The sequence below is a fragment of the Polypterus senegalus genome, chromosome 8 (genome assembly GCF_016835505.1).
Source record: "Polypterus senegalus isolate Bchr_013 chromosome 8, ASM1683550v1, whole genome shotgun sequence".
Lineage (NCBI taxonomy): Eukaryota > Metazoa > Chordata > Cladistia > Polypteriformes > Polypteridae > Polypterus > Polypterus senegalus.
In genome coordinates, this window is record NC_053161.1 from 140,330,296 (window position 1) to 140,351,886 (window position 21,591).

Below are 21,591 nucleotides of genomic sequence, written 5' to 3' on the forward strand. Positions count from 1 at the left end.
TTGCAAAACTTTGTGTGGTGCATTTTATTCGAGATATCTCAGCCAAAGTTGAATTTCCTTGAAGAATAAGTGTGACAAACTTCAACAAAATCACTTCACTGGGAGCTGATTTGCTTCATGCAGAAAGAAAAAGAGACAGACATACAAAGAGGTTACCGTAAATACTCTTTGCATTAAATGTGAATGGACCTATGTGTGAAATAAAACAAAAAGGTACAAAAATAACAAAACAAAAAAACTAATTGCATGAAAATAAAAATCAGAGTGCAAAACAAAATAAAAAATAGTACATGAAATTAATATCAAAAAATGGGTGCATAAAAACATTTTTATTTATTTCACGCTCTAATTTTTATTTTTATGTATTGACTTTTTTTTCACATTTCTGATAATTGTATGTACTTATTTATAAATGTTTATTTATTATATTTATTTTTTAAGTATTTTGTTGTATGTATTGATTTTTAAAATTAGCCACTTTTTTCACAAAAACTGTTTAGGACAAAACCAAAACTGAGGTGGAAAGAAAACAAGAGTCAAAACCAGAATTAATCCTCAAATCATTTGTTTGCTCAAGTGCTGGTCTCTCATTAGATTTTTCCCAAAATTCATTTAAGTTTGGTCGGCTGCTAACCATGTCTGGCCATGTTTTACACCTGTGATTATATGACGCATCTTGCAACATGCACATCAGCAATGCGTTGTGTCTCCAGCTCTAAAATGGCGGAGCTCATGTAGACTACTACAAAGAAAGTAGTAAACAAATACTCAGAATGGTAACATGATGAAAACACCTGAATCATCAACACTGTTTTAATTGCCATTTTCAAGGCTAGTCTTTGCGGTCCAGGGCACTGTTTGATGTGAGACTCATTCTTTTCATATTATCGGACATACTAATGTCTTATTTGGCTTCCCTCTTGGTTTCCTCCCCTCTGCCTTCACCTTGCTTCACTTCTTCACCTGGTCATCCTCTTTTGTTTCACATGTCCACACCACCTTGATTTGTTTCTCCTCAGCACAACACCAATCACCTCCATACCATGTCCACTTATTGCCTCCACACCAAGTCTTGCTCTTAACTCTCCCCATGACACTCAACGCATCCATTCTCATTTCTGTTCTTTCTGGCATTTCTAGATGTTCCACGTTCATTGACCACATCTCACTCCCATAGAGTATACTACTGCTTGGACAGCTTTCATTAACTTTACACATCAATGGCAGAGAGAAAACAAAATCAAAAGCAAATAACAATTAACATCATTTTGACATCAAAGCAATTGAAAAGCAAATTCATAACATGTTTCTGACATCCCTGATATTCTGGGTCATAACAACAGCCTTCTCCTTTCAATGCACATTTTCTGCATTTCTTACCCTTACAGTATAATATTTACAAGCAAGTAATTATCGAAAATGAAAAAAGTAACTATTAAATAAGTAATCCAATCCTCTTGAAGGCTCTGCAAATATTACTAATTTGTATTGGTTATCTATGCTTAATCTAGCGTTCAAAAAAGTTTTTAAAAAAGTACTTCATGAAATAGCAAACACTTAAAAAGTGTTCATGTGAAACAATGTGTTCAAGTAACAATTATTTTACTCCAAAAACGTGGACAAAAAGCTCTGGGAATAAAACAATGAAAAAAAATTTTTAAACAATGTTTTCTTATTAGAAATGCACAAATACCCTGCCCTGAATGAATGATCAAAGCTCAAAATAAATGACTTACCTTTTTACGCAAAGCCAACACAATCTCATCCAAAGTTAACCCTTCCACTGAAATAACATCAGACGGCGTTGCTGGTTTCTTGTTTTTCAAAAGCTTCTGCTGTTCATGTTGCACAGCTTCCCAGTTCAGCACTGCAACCAATAAAGCCTCTCTCAGATTAGGCTTTAAATACAGAATTTCTAATCAATTAGGCAATTTTTGAGACACATTTAGGAAATCTTACTAACTGCTAAACTAAATAAACTATATTAATCACATGGATTTTCATTTTAAATAAAGTGTAATCATCAAGACCATTTCTGAACAGTAAATGAACAGTAATGTAGTATTTCTCGATTTATCATATTTCAATGTGTAATGATAACATGCAAGTGGTTTACAGGCAGGCTTTTATTTCCCTAAGAAGCAGAAACATCAGTTATGTTGCAGTTTATGTGTAGCATAGCATATATACTACAAATGAAACACACACACATAGGTATTTCTAAAATAAGACAGACTAAACTAAATCAGGGAATTCTGGTTTCTTTCCCTAATGATAAAATGTTTGTGTTGTCTCAGAATAGGAGAGACATTCTGAGTTGGGCCCATTCTTTGGGCTTCATTGGGTATTCATCAGACCTATAAACTCATCCACCTTTACTTTTGATGGCAGAACATAGATCAGGATATTAGTGAGATTGTTCATGCTTGTGAAGTCTGTATTAGAGCCAAAGATATTCAAAGCTATCTGGTGGGTTTGCTTCAGCCTAAACCACTACCTAGCCATTCATGGGAAGAGAATTATATGGACTTTATTATGAACTTACTCAGTTCTAACTGTTATACCATTATCCAATTACAGTACACGGTTTTCCTAAATCTATACTTTTGGACAGGTTTCCTAAATTTATTTTTCACTTTTTTCAGATGCAAAGTGAATTTATTTTATGGTTATCATCCCAAAATGAATAGGAAAACAAAGGGGGCAAAACACTTTCAGTCTAATTTGAGTGAAAATAGCCTTTGCCAAGTGTTGTGTGGACCACTGAAGTAAAGCTGCTGCAGAGTATTTAAATAAGGCAGAAGGTGTGACTCACTATAAGTGACATCAGTTTGAAGATTGTGTCCTGGAACTTAGCTCAAAGATTTATTGACACCTAAAAGGTTGGCAAAAGAATTTGTCCAGCAACTTATAATTTGGAATTACTATCACATTTTAAGATTTACCTATACATTCATGTATTACATCTCAGTACAACACACAATAATTCCGGAATAAGTCCACTCCTCCAACTGTTTGTATTTATGGGGTCAGAAATATGAAATTCTGAAGTTTCTGGTTCATGGAGGGGTACCAAGGTTTGCTGTCCTGTTAGCTGGCATGACTATGGACCTGAGAAATCTTTCAGGGTTCCATTTGGGAACATTTATGCTCCTAGACTCTTACTCTAGTTTCAGCTTCGTCACTCGGGCAAGTCAGGTGGATGTGTCTGGAGTCTATGCCTTAGGAATCGGATTATGCTATGATATCAAAATGTTTTAATTTGTAGAACTCTGAGTGGCTATTTTACAGTTTTTTAATCCGTTTTGGAGTTATTTTTCCCCTCTTGTTTTTAAATTTTCACCCTGCCATTTTGTGCTTTTGTTGAGATGGCTGCGGGTGTAATGCTGTTGATAATTCTGCCTTGTTGCTACAATTGTGGCTGGAAAATGCAACACAAGATGTCACAAGATCACCGCTATAAAAGATTGTGGCACCCTAATATCAATGCCTAAGTGTCAGAAAAAACTCACAGCAATTTGCAAATGTGTTAAATTCTTAAAGACCTTCAGGATATTGGGATTTTTTCCAACTTTCCAAGATAGTGGCACCCTAATATCAATGCTTATATGTCGGAAACAAACTTCTTAAAAATCTTTAGGATATTGAGACTTTTGAAGTTTTGTTTAACTTCATTTCTAGTTCTGTATTGGGTGGAGATGATTTGGATTTGTTTGACCTTTTAGTTTTTTGATCCACATTTGTATTTTCTGAGTATGTTCTCTCTCTCTCTCTCTGTCTGTCTTTCACTCCATCTAAAACTCCCAGTCCATGCCATATTTTTTTCTGTTGTTTCCAGTATGCCGAACCCTTTCACGTTCTCTGCTGTAGCATTAGGTACCAACTTGAAAAAGGTGATCCACCTATCTGGGGTCAAAAGATTAGACTATTCAAACTTTGACATCAAGAGTGACAGATAGCACCTGGCCTTTATATTACTGTATTACAATTCTAGAATTCAGCATGTGATCCCAAATATCCCAACCAAGATACCCATAAAATGACCGGGAGGAGAAGAGTGGACAATTGGTACAAGGATTTTTTTTCCATTCTTGCACTGCCAACTAACCACTTTTCTTTTACTGTCATTTCCAGCATTGGGCAATAATGTGTTACTCAGTAAAAGGTTACTGTAATATTATTACTTTCTCCAGAAATGAGTAGTGTAAGGGATTAGAATTTCCAAAACAGTAATAATATTACAGTTACTAATCCAACTGACACTGTGTTACCAGAACATGATTTTTTTTTTCTATGTAGGCTATTTTATTATGATGTGCACATGTGGTATATCAAGGCAGTACTACCTAAAAAGCTCAACAATGACTGAGGATGAGGAAGAGAAGAATACTTTCAAAAGTATTGTCATTATTTTGAGTTTGTCTCAGTCAGGGATGCAAAGAACACTGTCGTTCATTGTAAAATTTGTCCTGGTGGTAAAATGCTTTGAACCGCGAAAAATGCTATCTTGAATTTATTAAAGTATCTGACACAACAGCACAGCAGTAATGTGAAACCTGTGGAAAAAAATGCTGGTGCTGACAGGGAGGCCTTTATGGACAGTGATGATTCACTCCAGCGAAACAACCGAAACTGGATTTCAAACTAGCATGCTAAATGAGTAATACTGTAAGTAAAAAGTAACTTATTACTCTTCCTGAGTAACTTGGCCAACAGTGGTCATTTCTCTCATCTTTTTAATTCTTCTACTGAAGACACTTGAGACAAGGATTAGGGCTCTATTAGTTTCTGTTGTGATTATTTTCTATTTATAAATTGACTGCTTTTTGGAGATGTATTTCTGAATCACTATTTTAGTATTTTGTTTTTTGGAATGCTACACCCAATTCTGATGTCAGTTATCGGCTTCACTGTTATTATAATTGTGTTCTAATTTATGTGCATTTTTTCCCCCAATTACGTGTTGTTTTTTATGGGCACTGCCAATTTGTGATGTCTATTGTTATGGCATTGCTATGGTGATTGCGTCAGACATTGCGACACATAACATCAGCAGTGGGACAGTATGAAGTTCACACTTTTCAATTCCTATTTATCCAAGTTTGATGGAAAATCCCTGTGATGCTCAGCACTCTGTTCTTCTACGTTAGTCTTCCTGGTATTCAGTTCTTAGGCAACATTATTTTGAGAATAGTTTAGGTTTTGGTTTTGCTTTGACGAAATATCGGCTTGATTTACTGTTTAAAAACTTACCATGTCTCCTCACTTATGTTTTATCTTTGGTCCTCGATTCAAATTATTATGTTCATATGAATTTCCTATGAACACTTTCAAATCACTATATTTTTTTTTGTCCAGTACCTCACGACTCACTGTTATAAGAAACCCCACATATGATATGTAAATGGGGATAACCCACTGCCTTCAGACCAGCTACTGTGGCTTTGTGGGGTCAAAAACCAGTACCAACGCTGTGTGAATATGTTAAAGTTGCCAATCACAAATATGATAATACTTTTGACATTTGATTTTTACCAGTCATCCCAGCATGCTAAGAGTCCCTCCTAGAAGGTTGAAGATGACAAAATTCAAACGATTTTAAGGCAAGTGATTATGAATATGATGTTATTTTTGATCCTTTACTAGTAATCTAGCCCTCCACAGACCTCTATTAGAGTCTTGTTTATTATGTATTTTTACCTCATGAAATAAATCATTACATTACACCCAGAATAACAGGGACTTACCTATCCATTACTTCAGATTTCTGTCAATTTTAACAAAGCATTTTACATTTAAAATGATATGCTAACATATTTTCTCTATTCAAATATTTAATGGGTGGGTAAATTCTTTGCTGTTTTTATCTGAAAAATTTCTTTACCAAAGAAATTGAGAAAAACAGAATTAATCTTTTAAGACTGTTGATATTTCATGTCATTAGTATCAAGTATGCATTACACAGAATCTTACAGAAATATTCCTATAATTACATTTTTTTTTTACCTAGCTTGGTACTTTCTGGAACTGGTCTGCTGTAAGCCTCACAGTTCAATCCAAGTTTCTTTAGGAACTCCTTGTAGTCGAGTGTGCAGGTGTTCCCCACGGTGTAATGGGACCAAAGTCTGCAAAAAAAAAAAAAGGCTTATTGGTTAAAACCAAATATGAAGTGTGCTGCATTTTGTAAAGCTCAATATTGTGATTTGAGATTGCAGTTTCTGGAATTACACTCTACTGCTTATTGTGTATAACTAGCTCTAACTCAATATTTAATTATGAATCTTTTATTTTTTTTCTTCAAATAGGACACATGAAGCGTTAAGAGTTGAGACACATTAAGCGTTACTCCCAGTTTGGGTAAATGGTTATAGATTATGGTGAGACTGTGCAATGCCAGACCGCCTCAAATGTTTATCATTTTGTTGCATTTCTTGTGCTGATCCCAGAAAACACAGATACAAGGCAAGAATAAAACCTGAATTGGGCACCGGGCAAATGCAGGGCTCACTAGCAAATACTGTATGTCTATACTCACCCACCTTACACAGCAGTAGAGACATCAATAATGTAGAAGAAAACTATTGTGCCTTGAGAACACCAACAAGGTCACAGGAAGCCCATATAAACAGTGCCCAGGGATAGATGAATACCACTTATGACTTGTGTTAACCACTGGACCATCCTGCCAGTCACAATGTGATCTTGATGTGCTCAGATCAATGTTGACTGAGTGAGAACAGCTTGTTAGAATATTTGGCAAAAATAAGTGCTTTGATAAGGGTTGTTGCTTTATAGGCACTCTAAATGGACAATGTCTTTCCTAACAGTCTACTACCTAACCATACATTTTTTTTTAATTATGCTTGGCTGATTCAATCCAAGCAGACTGGCACAGTGAACACAGCATGTGATATGTGCCACAAACAGCCATAAAACTATTGCCACTGCCATTACCCATATCTACACACTGGATGGGGATTGCACATACTCAGATTTGCCTGAGCTTCCCTGTAACCCTACTCAGGACATGGTGGGTTAAGAGAATGGATGGATGGATAGATTAGATTAGATCTGATATGTTTTATTAATCCCCAAGAAGAAATTAATCCACCAACAGAGTATGTGCAGTTCATGGGTTAGTATGTGGACAGTAGATGTCATAGGAGGTGTCCAAGTCCTTCGCACTACAGGTAATGGATCCACAGTCAGCACAATTATTTCTTTGCACATTTTCTTTGTTGAGGACATGAGATTTTCAGGACTTTAGCTAGTTAGTACCTGATACTTACGCAGGAATAAAGGCCCATGCACCATTGTAGAAAAGGTCATAAAATGGATATCTGTGGTATTTTAGGCATGTATACAATTACCAACTAAGATCTCTTTTTCAGTAATGTTCTGGATATTTGTTAGCTACACATTGGACATGGGCATTGTACACTTCTGAGAAAATTAGGGTGCTGATTCACTCCCAAACCAGCTCCCTCCACTATGGCACCTCTTCACTACCAGTGACCAAGCCGATCAAGGTGGTATGATTTTTGAAAAATGTGGCATAGATGCAAGGAGACACAGTGTTTTTGTATCAATTACATTATTTCACTTTTATTCCTAAATATGGTTATTGTTTAGCATTCACCTGTGCCGATCTGCTGCATATAAGAGACTGAATGCCAAATAAATTATAAATTAAAGGAAGAAGATGGCAAACTTCCCATAATGAATACTCTTGGCAAGAAAATGCTACTTTAGCTATTTGATATACAAAACACCTTTTAACAAGTAGCTTAACACAAAAAAGAGACACATGAGTAGCAGCAGCGTCACCAGACAGGAATGTTTTAAGTTGAAAACTCACAGCTTGCATTGCAACCTTGATTTACTCACTTAGTGAATTCTTTATTTGCCATACGGAAGCAGTAACTCTCAAGAACTCTTCTAAATTCGTGCATCTGGATTAGACCATCTCGATTGTAGTCAAAGAGTCGAAAGGCCCTGATGATATTTTTGAGATTCCTAGAAATCTGTTAGCAAATCAAAATAAAATATAAAGAGAGAGATTATTATTAAGTTGTCAAAGACGCAAGAGTAACAGGCATGAAATGACAAACTGGGGAGTCTCGATGGGTCACTCTGGGTCTTCACATTTTCTGTACAAGGCCTGCCAGTTGAATGCTGAAACTGGAAATTCACATTCAGCAAGCAAAGACAAGCATGCAACATAATCAAAGCAATACATGACCACATTTTGTTTTGAAAAAAGTAAGAACAGTTAAAACATTTCAAACTATTCAGCCCTCTAGTCAAGATAATTCTGGCAGATTTTCTTTGATCACCTAATTTATAGTCGATAAACATCAAAGAACCAAAAGTACACTAAGCACTAAAACAATATCCAATATCACCAATATAAAGTGTACAATAACACTGAGCTGCACAACTGGAAATATTGTTGACAGGAACATATATGCTGTTATGTCATAGTATGAAGCTTTTCATTGTCAAACCTGACCTAATGCACTGGACATGCACGGTGCGTTTGAAATCAGACAAGTGAACTCAGCTCATACAGCCAGTTATGTGGAAAACAAACCGGAAACCTCCAACCACACTCCTTGTGACTGGGACATCACTGAATAGCTTAATATACCAAAGTTTTGCACCTACAGTATATTCTGACACAATGTTCATTTCTTGGATTTACGTTTCTGTAATCACAGTGACATTATACGCATCTGCTGCCATATAGAACTGCAGTGCAACTATTTGATTTTTAACGAGCTACGCTACCCGTCTGAGATGGGATGAAGTCTAAGTAATCAACGTAGACCTCAGCGTTAATGTTTGCAGTGCACCATGTCTTTGTGATGCACCATTGGATGGAATGACAAATGCTGGACATTTTATTACTAAAAATGTTTATGATGCACCATTTTTTGAAATAACAGAGACATAGCAACCAGACAGACACACAGACACGTATGCTTTTATTAAGGTGGATACCTTTAGCATTCACTTAAATCATTTCTGCATTGATCACTATTTAGAACATCATTAAATGTAAAGTTATTAGATTTGTGAAAGACACATTTTTTTATTTTAGGGTGGCACGGTGGCGCAGTGGGTAGCGCTGCTGCCTCGCAGTAAGGAGACCTGGGTTCGCTTCCCGAGTCCTCCCTGCATGGAGTTTGCATGTTCTCCCTGTGTCTGTGTTGGTTTCCTCCGGGTGCTCCTGTTTCCTCTCACAGTCCAAAGACATGCAGGTTAGGTGCATTGGCGATCCTAAATTGTCCCTGGTGTGTGTGTGTGTGACCTGCGGTGGGCTAGCGCCCTGCCTGGGGTTTGTCCCTGCCTTGCGCCCTGTGTTGGCTGGGATTAGCTCCAGAAGACCCCTGTGACCCTGTGGTGGTTAGGATATAGTGGGTTGGAAAATGACTGACTGACTGATATTTTTTATTTCACCAAGTGCCTTGAATTACAAACACCTGTACGTGAAACCACTTGTTACATATATCAATATGACGTGTAAGTGATTTAAGTGGGATTACAGAATGAGGGTTTGCTTTAATAATGGCTTTACAACATCAAGGCAGAGAGGCCAAGACGGTAAGGGCAATTAGCTTGAGCCAGAACACTGCCAAAAAAAAATGAATATTAACATTTAAGAGACCTTTTCATAGTCTTTGCATTAATAATGTTTTACTTCAGGTTAATATCCTAAAAGTAAGTGAGTGTTCTTGAGGGTCAACTTAGAATGCTTAATCAGAATTACGTTACAAGAGGCACACTCATAAACAGCACTTAAACAGCTTAATGTGCGAATCACACTCCTCAGAAATGGCTGATTTATTTTAGAACAGTATTAAGTAATCATAACCTTGTTAAGTTCAAACTCCAGAAATTCTTTCCGCATGCTAATACACTTTAAAACACATTAGGCAGTTGGAGGTTAAGTATCTTTAAGCACCTTTAGCAGAGAGATGACAGTAGGGAATACTGTGAATGAGCGATAGACACATTTATTAATCCTGCTATGTCCACATTCCAGTAGTAAAAGCTGTATTATTATTTATTGTAAGCAATTAATAAAATCTCCATAGTTTACATTTTTTTAAATATATTTTTTAAAATGGGAGTATAGGCTAGATGAGATGCTCAGTGCTATATAGTAAGTCGCAGTGGTATGTGAATTAATCATCATACGGTATAAATTCCACCATCCAAACCACTAGACAATATTATCATTTAATTTTTGTCAAAACTAACAAATAACATTATTTTTCTTTCTTTCTGAATAGTATAAGGAGCCAGTAGTTTCCTTACAATAATATGGAGCCTGGCACTTTTCCTCTCTTTCTGGTTTCATCAATCATCACTACTATATTACTAAATTGATCAGTGTCAGCTTACTTAATTAAATCCATCTCACTTAAATGATGCCCACTACTGTTTGCTATGTCACTGTTGATTGACAATATTCAAACACATTGCATAATCAGTTAATGGATGACTTATCTGTCTGTTAGGGTTCGTCTCTTTCTCTTTTATGTTGTTTGACTATAAAGGAACTGGAGAATTGCAGGCATTTTGCTGGAGGTGTAATGGTTAATGGTGCTGCCGTGTAGAACTAGCAGACTAGGTTTAAAATATAGACAACTAACTATGGGTGTGTTTTACTCTTGGCATCCAATGTTTTCTCCTATACCACAAAGGTCCTGGGTTCAGTTGATCGGTTTCTCTCAACTGACTTGGCATTAGTATGACTTGCACTCAGTGATGTTAGGATAGAAACCCTGCATTTCTAAACTGCATTAGAGGGGACAGAAAGAAGATCGATGGAGAGATAGTTGTCTGCACAGATGTTCATTTGAACCATTCAATGAGTATGTCAGTACTGTATAATCACAATCTAAATATTCTGGGAAAAATCCCATTAATAAAAAATAAAAGATCTTCAAGCATTATTAGTGCTTGGAGAGCACATCTAAAACCATCAAATGAATTAGTGCAGTGGTGAGTAGAGAAGCATGGAAAACAGTTTGTAAAAGCTGGTGCCAGATGGCCAGCCTATAGAATAATTCACTTGATTTTGTTAATATTGTTACTTTAGCATAACAAAGCAATCAGATATCATGCCCGAGTTAAATTTAGGTCCTTAACCACACCACCTAATGCCAAGCTATATTGTTATTGCATGGCAACAGTAATTGTTGCTTAATCACTTGAGCTTACTCAAGCATTTCTCACAATATTTTTCAGTAAACTCCTTCTTAATGCAAGTTACTCAGCATAAGTCAGCTTTTTTGTTACTTCCTTATTAGCTTTTTTGTGCCTCTTGAACCTCATCAGAACAAATTTCTATTTAATTTGTTTTCCATGGTTTTTGCTTTGGTTCATATTTGAAACTTTTTGCCTGAAACTATACTCTTCGCTGCTGTTTATTTGTAAAATATTTGGAGTTCTTTCATATTTGCATAGAAAAAGATGTACAAACCATTGGCCTTCAGTAACACAGTTCCCATCAGGAAAGGTATAGCACTTCAATTTCTATTATTATTGCAATATGCATTGTCAGGGTCAATACCAAAACAAATTTAACAAGGGGGCATTAGATTCCAATTGGGGAACTGATACATGATTATCAAACCAAAAAAAAAAAAATTTGATTTACAACAGTATGCTTGATAAACTATATCCTCCAGAATGCAACACTTCAGGTTTCTGCTATAGCTCAAAAAGCCAAAAGCTAAGCAGGCTGTAGTGATCAAACACATATTTACAATTTATTTTTTGTATAGCCCAAAATCACACAAGAAGTGCCGCAATGGTCTTTAACAGGCCCTGTCTCTTAACAGCCCCTCAGCCTTGACTTTCTAAGAAGACTAGAAAAAACTCCAAAAAAAAACCCTTGTAGGGAAAAAATGAAAGAAACCTTGGGAAAGGCAGTTCAAAGAGAGACCCCTTTCCAGGTAGGTTGGGCGTGCAGTGGGTGTCAAAAGTAGGGGGTCAATACAATACAATACAGAGAACAGAACATATAAAGTGGTACCTGTAGTTGCACAGGCACATGCATTACAGAAAACCCAAAACACACTGAATATACTGCTTAGTGGAATGGAAGATCGTGAAGTTAAAAAAAAAAATCTAAAAATAAAACTAAAAAATAAAAAGGTATAAAACCTCAAGAATGATTCTTCTATAGCTAAGCTTACCACTGCATGTGGCTAATAAGGCTTCTAAAATAAACAGTCGGCCTAACAGCTGATATGTGAGACTCCTATGTTAAAACCACATAAATGAAGGCAAAAGTTAGGCCACTGACCTCACCATTAGGAGAGTTGAATTTTTGTTGGGAACTGAACCTACTTACATATTTTTTGCTAACAATCATTTTTATTCAGATTATTTTTTATTATTTACACTTTTACTAGGTAAAAAACATGCATTGAGATGCATTTACATACATAAAAATGTTTTATAAGAATGTTTGTTGTAAGTTGAAGGCACAAACTGAGCAAATTTATAGTCTGTACTTAAAAGCTTCTATTGTGTCACATAAAGATGCTATCAAAGATGCCATGAGCTAAAGACACAGTTTTGTGAAAAGTATGATCTGTGCATTTTTAGTCTTATGCTTTATTTATTGCTTTAGTCAGTTAAAAACATCAAAAACAAAAATATGCTGTAAGGCCCTTAAAGTTCCCAAACACAAATTTAAGGTTCACATTGGAATAACATGTTTTGGGAATTAGCTATTCTCAAAGCATTTTGGGAAAAAAGTTTGATATTTCTCTTAGATAGCTTTGGATCCAAAAATTACTCTTAATGACTTAACGGCAATACTTGGTGTAGTTTACTGTATAAAATCAGTTATGATATGCTGTGCCACACTAATTGCACAAAGAATCATTTTACTCTACTGGAAGAATCCCCTTCCACCTGCCATACTATCTGAAACTTGAAAAAAGCCAATTCTTTTTGTGAGAATCTGCTAAAAATGTTTAGAAAACTTGTCAAGAATTAATGTGCTGAATATTTATTTTCTTTGGTTTGTAATTTTATATGAAAAACTACTTAGATGGGGCTCTCTTATTGTATCTCTATTTAGAGCGGATTTCACATTACACGACTTCTAGTCATAGACGATATCAAACCTAATGACTGCTGTTGCTAACCATATCACCTGAACAAGTCATATTACAACACTAGATATAACAGGCTATGTCAAATTAGGCGAGTATATGACAATTTTCAAGCACAGTTTAACATTTCTAAAGTATTGGAAGCTCAGCCCTTTTTCTGACAGTTAATACTGTGCTGCCTGACAGAGCCGATACTTGTGTGAAGGCTTTACAGATTCGGGGAGTTCAGTCACAATCTCTGAAACTTTCTTTTTTCCATTCTGTCATGATATATAAAGAACTTGATATCAGGCAGACCCACCTCTCTTCTGTTTGCAAGGTCCAAAACACCTGCATTCCTTATTCTTGTTACTGCATTATGTGTATTCATTCATTCATGGTCAACGCTGGACTTGTAACAGAATAGGCTCACATTTATATACTTAAATAAGTTAATTTACAAAATGAACAAATGAATATGTATGGTCTGGGTAACCAATATGCCTCCAAAGAACAAACTTCTGGGAGTTCAAAATCGATCATGCAAATTCATTGTAAAATCTGGGGCTCAGGACTTGCTGCATGGCTAGTTTCATTTGAAATTGCTGATTTTAATTATTGTATAAATGTTTGCTAAAAATTATATTAAAAAAATGTTAGGAACATTCACGTATCCCAAAACTGTCAAACATACTGTACGTATAGTTTAAAAACACATGTCAGCTTTAGAATTCTATATTGTTACTTTGTTCCACTTGTGAAGCAGGGGGAAGCAGAACTAATAAGGGAAGAGAGATGTCAAGTCAGAAAGGCAATTTCCTGGTAGATATCCTGAATAGATGATTGTTAGGGACAGCATGCCTGTGATGATTAGTCAGTATATCAGTCAGACTAACTTTGGGAACATTACACCATGGAGAGAGGAGATCATGGGAGGTAAGGTAGATAGAAGCCAGCAGAGGGGTTCAGCAAGTGTTTTATTTATAAGTGTTTTTTTTTTTTTTATTCTGACAGTTTGGCAGATCAGAGTCAGCAAAAGGAGCAGAAAGAGAACTTCCTTGGATGTGGACTTAGAGTTGGAGAGAGAAGCAGCAGTTCCCTGATTGTAGGAAAGCATGAAAGAGAGTAAGAGCAAGCAAATGAAAGGAGAAAGGAAGGATTTTGGGTGTGGATAAAGCAGGTTAGCATACTCCACAGTCTGAAAGCGATTCCAGGATCTAATGTGTAGTAGGTCTAATGCTACTCATGTATTTTCAATGTTTTATTTACTATACTTATTCCTCGACTTAATAACTATTCATTTTTCATATAATGAAAGTCCATATTCTTATATACACTTTGGTACCTTTCACAGAGTTGGGGCCGCACTATTTAAGGGAGCTGCTATAGTGTAAAAACTTTCTCTCTATTATAAAAAAAATCTTGGGAGGGAGACTAGGGAAACGAGACGTGATTTTCTCAGAAGACAATTTGACGTCACGTGAGACAAGGCAGTGAGACATTTAAAACAAGTTCATGGACATCTAACCTAGCAGTTGTTGGAATGCGTTCGGCAGACACACTTCATGTGCTCCCAGCTCTTAAAACAACGACAAGCAACAAGCACAACACACAGCTCGCCAGCAGCAGCAAGCCAGCAGATGATCCGACCGCTTCTCCTTAGCGTGCGTCCTGTGAGAAAGAAATTTAACCATGCCTGGAGCTGGAAATAAAGGATTGTTTTTACAAAAGTTTTAAAGTAAAAGTGAAAATAATGCATATGTAACAATTCCCATGAAAATAACAATCTTGAAAATAATGCATATGTAATAATTCCCATGAAAATAAGAATCTCTTTAAATTGTATATCCGGTAAACCAAACCCCAGGGTGGGTGAGCGAAGCGAGCAGGGGGCAGAGCCCCCTAGTTGTCTAAAAGTAAATTAAAGATGTCTTTAACTGTCTTATATTTAATCCTGTGAACGTATTATGGTAACTCTAAGGAAATCTCTTATCTCTTATCTAACCTAGGCAAGAACAACTTTACAACAAAAGGAGACCATTCAGTCCATTAGTCTCATTTGGTTATAAGAAAGCTCAAGTTCTTCAGTGTTTTCAAGTGTTTTTTCTCCCTGTTTGTATGAAAAAGTGCTGCCTAGTTCCCATCTTGCTAGACTTCTATTTAATTTCCACTGTTGGTCTTTGAGTATGTGATTTATTAGTTAAGTGAAATAGTTCTGCTGGATCAGTGCCTTAGAGAATCAGTGCCCTGGGTAAAACACATTCATTCAACATTAGAGAGATTAAATTCCCCGAGCCTCCCAAAGTAGGACTGAAATTGTACTTCTCCGCTCTGCTCCAAGAGCTACTCAAGAATCCAGCACAAGGCCATAATTAAAGGTGCAGTTGTCATATCACTTCATTATTGATATTGACAAGTACTTCAAAAAGATTTCAGATTGCTAATTTCAAACGTTCGAAAGAGCTGGTTGGCTGATTCACATTAAAATAATTTGTTTATCTGTCCACAGGCCTGGTCACCAGATTATGAAAAGGATGCAGAGCAAGTGCACTATCACTTTGGATAGGGTTGGCTCCCACCTTTTGCCCAATGTTGCCATGTAGGCTGAAGCCCCCCGATGACCACAGTTCCAGGACAAAAGAGATTACTAACCACCTTCTCTATTTTCCCTGTAGGCCTCAAGATGAATCCCGAGACAGATTCTGATGTCACTTTTGGTACAACCCAGGGGTCCTGCCACTTCCAATCTGGGAGCTATTTAAAGAGCGAAGGCACTGGAAACCAGTGCCCATTCAAACCAAGCTTGCTTAGTGTACACAATTCTACAACAGAGAAGCTTGTTTCCAGATAGAAAACATGCAGGACATGAGCAGTCCATTTTCTTTTAAACCTTTTCATTTCATTTCATTTTTTTGAAGTAAACAGGTTACCTGCCTGGTCTCTAACCCTTTGTTATTTTCTAATCTCATTTCTCATCACTCTCTCTATTGACAGAGTTACAGCAGGTTTAAGAATGTTATTTATGTTTTATGTTTTCCTATCAAGAAACTGCTGTTAATAGCTGAAATGTGAACTAATGGAAAACATCTCTACTTTTGAATTTTCTTCTTGGATGCAGTAAGAAACTAAACTACTTCAGTTTAAATTAAAAATTATGACCATAACATCAACAAGATCCAGAATAATGTACAAACAGAATGAGAAATGAAAAACATGGTTATAAAATCTTTTACAAATTTAGAAACTGATATTGTGCACTGAGTTTTATTTCACACTGGCCATAAGTATTTTGATTTGAGGGTTACAGGCTTATGCAAAGTTTTTCATCTACAGAAAGTAATCAGTTGCAGCTTTGAAGAGCCACTTAGTCAAGACTCTTGTTTCATGATAAAAGAAGATGAAGAGTACAAAATCTCAGGTTAAAAAGCAATGTTTAACTTAGAAATATAAGAATGCCATGAAGGCTTTACAAAATGATATATTTGAAATTAAATGTGTAGGCTTGTTAGAGAACGTTTGGCTGCCCTCCACATTATGAGATGCAATAAAGTCTAAGTATTTGAAAGTGTGAACTGGTGCTTTAGGTGCCAGACTGGAAAGCAGACGGTGGCTGGTTCAAATGCCTAAGTGTGAACCTGAGCAATTTAGTTAGCCTGCTGATGCTCACACTGCACCAACTAGAAAACAAATGCTCCGTCCTGGACCTGCAAACCCCTCTGCATGTGTTTGGCCAATGAAAATTTTGATTGGAGAATTTATTTTGCTGTCTAAAACATAAGATATACATTGATATCACTAATTCTAATGATCAAAACACTAAACAGTTATCAGCAGAACTATGGTGCATAAGTGAGTGGAATACAATTCTCTGCACTGTAAATGTCTGCCTGAAGTCACTCCTATATCTGCAAGATGGGCATGTGATGGAAATTTCAAAAAGCAAGAGGTCCAGTTGTGTGTTTGTGTGCCCTGTGATATACTGGCATCCCATTCTCAATTTATGCCCACCTTGTACTCAGTGTTGCCATGAACATCTGCATGTGTTCTAAAACAAATTATGATGAAAATAAAGAGAAAAAAGAGATAAATGAAACTTTTACATTATATAGATTATCTATCAATATTTATATACACACACACACATAAATAGGATTCGGCCAGCTCTCTACGCATACTAAATCAACAGGACATACATTTAATTGGGATGTACAAGTAAAATTTAAAGCCAATATTAAAAGCGCCAGAGAGCTGGCCGGATCCTGGGTATCAAATAAGAACGCCATCAACAGACACTTGGACATAAATCCAGCATATGCAAACTTAAGAAGAACATAATCACAATAAACAAGACTTTACACCCAATAAACCCCCGTCCACACTGACTTAGCCACCTCCGCCACCGCCCATGTAATTTTTTGCTATATATTGCCTTTGATTCTTGTAAGTCTAAGCATTATCCTCTGATGAAGACCCCTGGAAGGGGTTGAAAGCTCAGGAATAAAAAACAACTTTTGATACGTGATTCATTTTCTCCCTTTGTGGATCTCCAGCTGCAAATATGCAAACTGTATCACAGACCTTCTCTTCTATATATATATATATACTGTATATATATCTCTTCATATATATCTCTATTGGCTCCAGCAAACCCCCTTGACCCTGTAGTTAGGATATAGCAGGTTGGATAATAGATAGATAGATAGATAGATAGATAGATAGATAGATAGATAGATAGATAGATAGATAGATAGATAGATAGATATATATATATATTATATATACAGGTATATATATATATTATATATACACACACACACACACAGTGGGTACGGAAAGTATTCAGACCCCCTTCAATTTTTCACTCTTTGTTATATTGCAGCCATTTGCTACACTCATTTAAATTAATTTTTTTCCTCATTAATGTACACACAGCACCCCATATTGACAGACAAAAAAATAATTTTTGAAATTGTTGCAGATTTATTAAAAAAGAAAAACTGAAATATCACATGGTCCTAAGTATTCACTGTGGGGACTGTATTGGACAAGTGATGAGCAGTGTCTGGTTATCTTCACACATACCTCTTAGAATTAAGGCCAAAAGGTTCTATCTTGGTCTCATTAGACCAGAGAATCTTATTTCTCACCATCTCAGAGTCCTTCAGGTGTCTTTTAGCAAACTCCATGTGGGCTGTCATGTGTCTTGCCTCTCCTCAGTGTGTGGAGACAACCAGGCACTGCTCATCACTTGTCCAATACAGTCCCCACAATGAAGCATGGCGGTGGCAGCATTATGCTGCGGGGGTGTTTTTCAGCTGCAGGGACAGGACGACTGGTTGCAATCGAGGGAAAGATGAATGTAGCCAAGTACAGGGATATCCTGGACAAAAACCTTCTCCAGAGTGCTAAGGACCTCAGACTGGGCCGAAGGTTTACCTTCCAACAAGACAATGACCCTAAGCACACAGCTAAAATAATGGAGTGGCTTCACAACAATTCTGTGACTGTTCTTGAATGGCCCAGTCAGAGCCCTGACTTAAACCCAATTGAGCATCTCTGGAGAGACCTAAAAATGGCTGTCCACCAACGTTTACCATCCAACCTGACAGAACTGGAGAGGATCTGCAAGGAGGAATGGCAGAGGATCCCCAAATCCAGGTGTGAAAAACTTGTTGCATCTTTCCCAAGAAGACTCATGGTTGTATTAGCTCAAAAGGGTGCTTCTACTAAATACTGAGCAAAGGGTCTGAATACTTAGGACCATGTGATATTTCAGTTTGTCTTTTCTAATTAATCTGCAACAATTTCAACAATTATTTTTTTTTGTCTGTCAATATGGGGTGATGTGTGTACATTAATGAGGAAAAAAATTAATTTAAATGATTTTAGCAAATGGCTGCAATATAACAAAGAGTGAAAAATTGAAGGGGGTCTGAATACTTTCCGTACCCACTGTATACAGTGGTGTGAAAAACTATTTGTCCCCTTCCTGATTTCTTATTCTTTTGCATGTTTGTCACACAAAATGTTTCTGATCATCAAACACATTTAACCATTAGTCAAATATAACACAAGTAAACACAAAATGCAGTTTTTAAATGATGGTTTTATTATTTAGGAGAAAAAATCCAAACCTACATGGCCCTGTGTGAAAAGTAATTGCCCCTGAACCTAATAAATGGTTGGGCCACCCTTAGCAGCAATAACTGCAATCAAGCGTTTGCGATAACTTGCAATGAGTCTTTACAGCTCTGGAGGAATTTTGGCCCACTCATCTTTGCAGAATTGTTGTAATTCAGCTTTATTTGAGGGTTTTCTAGCATGAACCGCTATTTTTAAAGTTATGCCATAGCATCTCAATTGGATTCAGGTCAGGACTTTGACTAGGCCACTCCAAAGTCTTCATTTTGTTTTTCTTCAGCCATTCAGAGGTGGATTTGCTGGTGTGTTTTGGGTCATTGTCCTGTTGCAGCACCCAAGATCGCTTCAGCTTCAGTTGACGAACAGATGGCTGGACATTCTCCTTCAGGATTTTTTGGTAGACAGTAGAATTCATGGTTCCATCTATCACAGCAAGCTTTCCAGGTCCTGAAGCAGCAAAACAACCCCAGACCATCACACTACCACCACCATATTTTACTGTTGGTATGATGTTCTTTTCTGAAATGCTGTGTTCCTTTTACGCCAGATGTAACGGGACATTTGCCTTCCAAAAAGTTCAACTTTTGTCTCATCAGTCCACAAGGTATTTTCCCAAAAGTCTTGGCAATCATTGAGATGTTTCTTAGCAAAACTGAGACAAGCCCTAATGTTCTTTTTGCTTAACAGTGGTTTGCGTCTTGGAAATCTGCCATGCAGGCCATTTTTGCCCAGTCTCTTCCTTATGGTGGAGTCGTGAACACTGACCTTAATTGAGGCAAGTGAGGCCTGCAGTTCTTTAGACGTTGTCCTGGGGTCTTTTGTGACCTCTCGGATGAGTTGTCTCTGCGCTCTTGGGGTAATTTTGGTCGGCCGGCCACTCCTGGGAAGGTTCACCACTGTTCCATGTTTTTGCCATTTGTGGATAATGGCTCTCACTGTGGTTCCCAAAGCTTTAGAAATGGCTTTATAACCTTTACCAGACTGATAGATCTCAATTACTTCTGTTCTCATTTGTTCCTGAATTTCTTTGGATCTTGGCATGATGTCTAGCTTTTGAGGTGCTTTTGGTCTACTTCTCTGTGTCAGGCAGCTCCTATTTAAGTGATTTCTTGATGGAAACAGGTGTGGCAGTAATCAGGCCTGGGGTGGCTACGAAATTGAAGTCAGGTGTGATACACCACAGTTAGGTTATTTTTAACAAGGGGCAATTACTTTTTCACACAGGGCCATGTAGGTTTGGATTTTTTCTCCCTAAATAATAAAAACTATCATTTAAAAACTGCATTTTGTGTTTACTTGTGTTATATTTGACTAATGGTTAAATGTGACAAACATGCAAAAGAATAAGAAATCAGGAAGGGGCAAATAGTTTTTCACACCACTGTATATATATATAGATAAATATATAGATATATCTATATATATATCTATATACACACATATATATATATATATATATATATATATATATATATATATATATATATATATATACACAGTGCATCAGGAAAGTATTCACAGCGCATCACTTTTTCCACATTTTGTTATGTTACAGACTAATTCCAAAATAGATTAAATTCATCTATTTTCCTCAGAATTCTACACACAACACCCCATAATGACAACGTGAAAAAAGTTTACTTGAGGTTTTTGCAAATTTATTAAAAATAAAAAAAATCAAGAAAGCACATGTACATAAGTATTCACAGCCTTTGCCATGAAGCTCAAAATTGAGCTCAGGTGCATCCTGTTTCCCCTGATCATCCTTGAGATGTTTCTGCAGCTTAATTGGAGTCCACCTGTGGTAAATTCAGTTAATTAGACATGAATTGGAAAGGTACACACCTGTCTATATAAGGTCACACAGCTGACAGTTCATGTCAGAGCACAAACCAAGCATGAAGTCAAAGGAACTGTCTGTAGACCTCCAAGACAGGATTGTCTCGAGGCACAAATCTGGGGAAGGTTACAGAAAAATTTCTGCTGCTTTGAACGTCCCAATGAGCACAGTGGCCTCCATCATCCGTAAGTGGAAGATGTTCGAAACCACCAGGACTCTTCCTAGAGCTGGCCAGCCATCTAGACTGAGCGATCGGAGGAGAACAGCCTTAGTCATGGAGGTGACCAAGAACCCGATGGTCACTCTGTCAGAGCTCCAGAGGTCCTCTGTGGAGAGAGGAGAACCTTCCAGGACAACCATCTCTGCAGCAATCCACCAATCATGCCTGTATGGTAGAGTGGCCAGACGGAAGCCACTCCTTAGTAAAAGGCACATGGCAGCCTGCCAGGAGTTTGCCAAAAGGCACCTGAAGGCCTCTCAGACCATGAG

The 21,591-nt window shown here is 37.0% G+C and overlaps 1 protein-coding gene across 1 annotated transcript in view; it reads right to left on the reverse strand.

The window, feature by feature from the left end:
* The window catches only part of LOC120534599 (EF-hand calcium-binding domain-containing protein 6-like), a 234,833-nt gene that overhangs the window by 172,445 nt on the left and 40,797 nt on the right, over window positions 1-21,591 (reverse strand). Inside the window, exons 6-8 of the mRNA XM_039762188.1 lie at window positions 7,888-8,024; window positions 6,007-6,125; window positions 1,737-1,867 (exon numbers count right to left, since the gene is read on the reverse strand). Coding sequence (XP_039618122.1) covers window positions 1,737-1,867; window positions 6,007-6,125; window positions 7,888-8,024 — 387 coding nt within the window. The remainder of the gene's footprint in view (window positions 1-1,736; window positions 1,868-6,006; window positions 6,126-7,887; window positions 8,025-21,591) is intronic.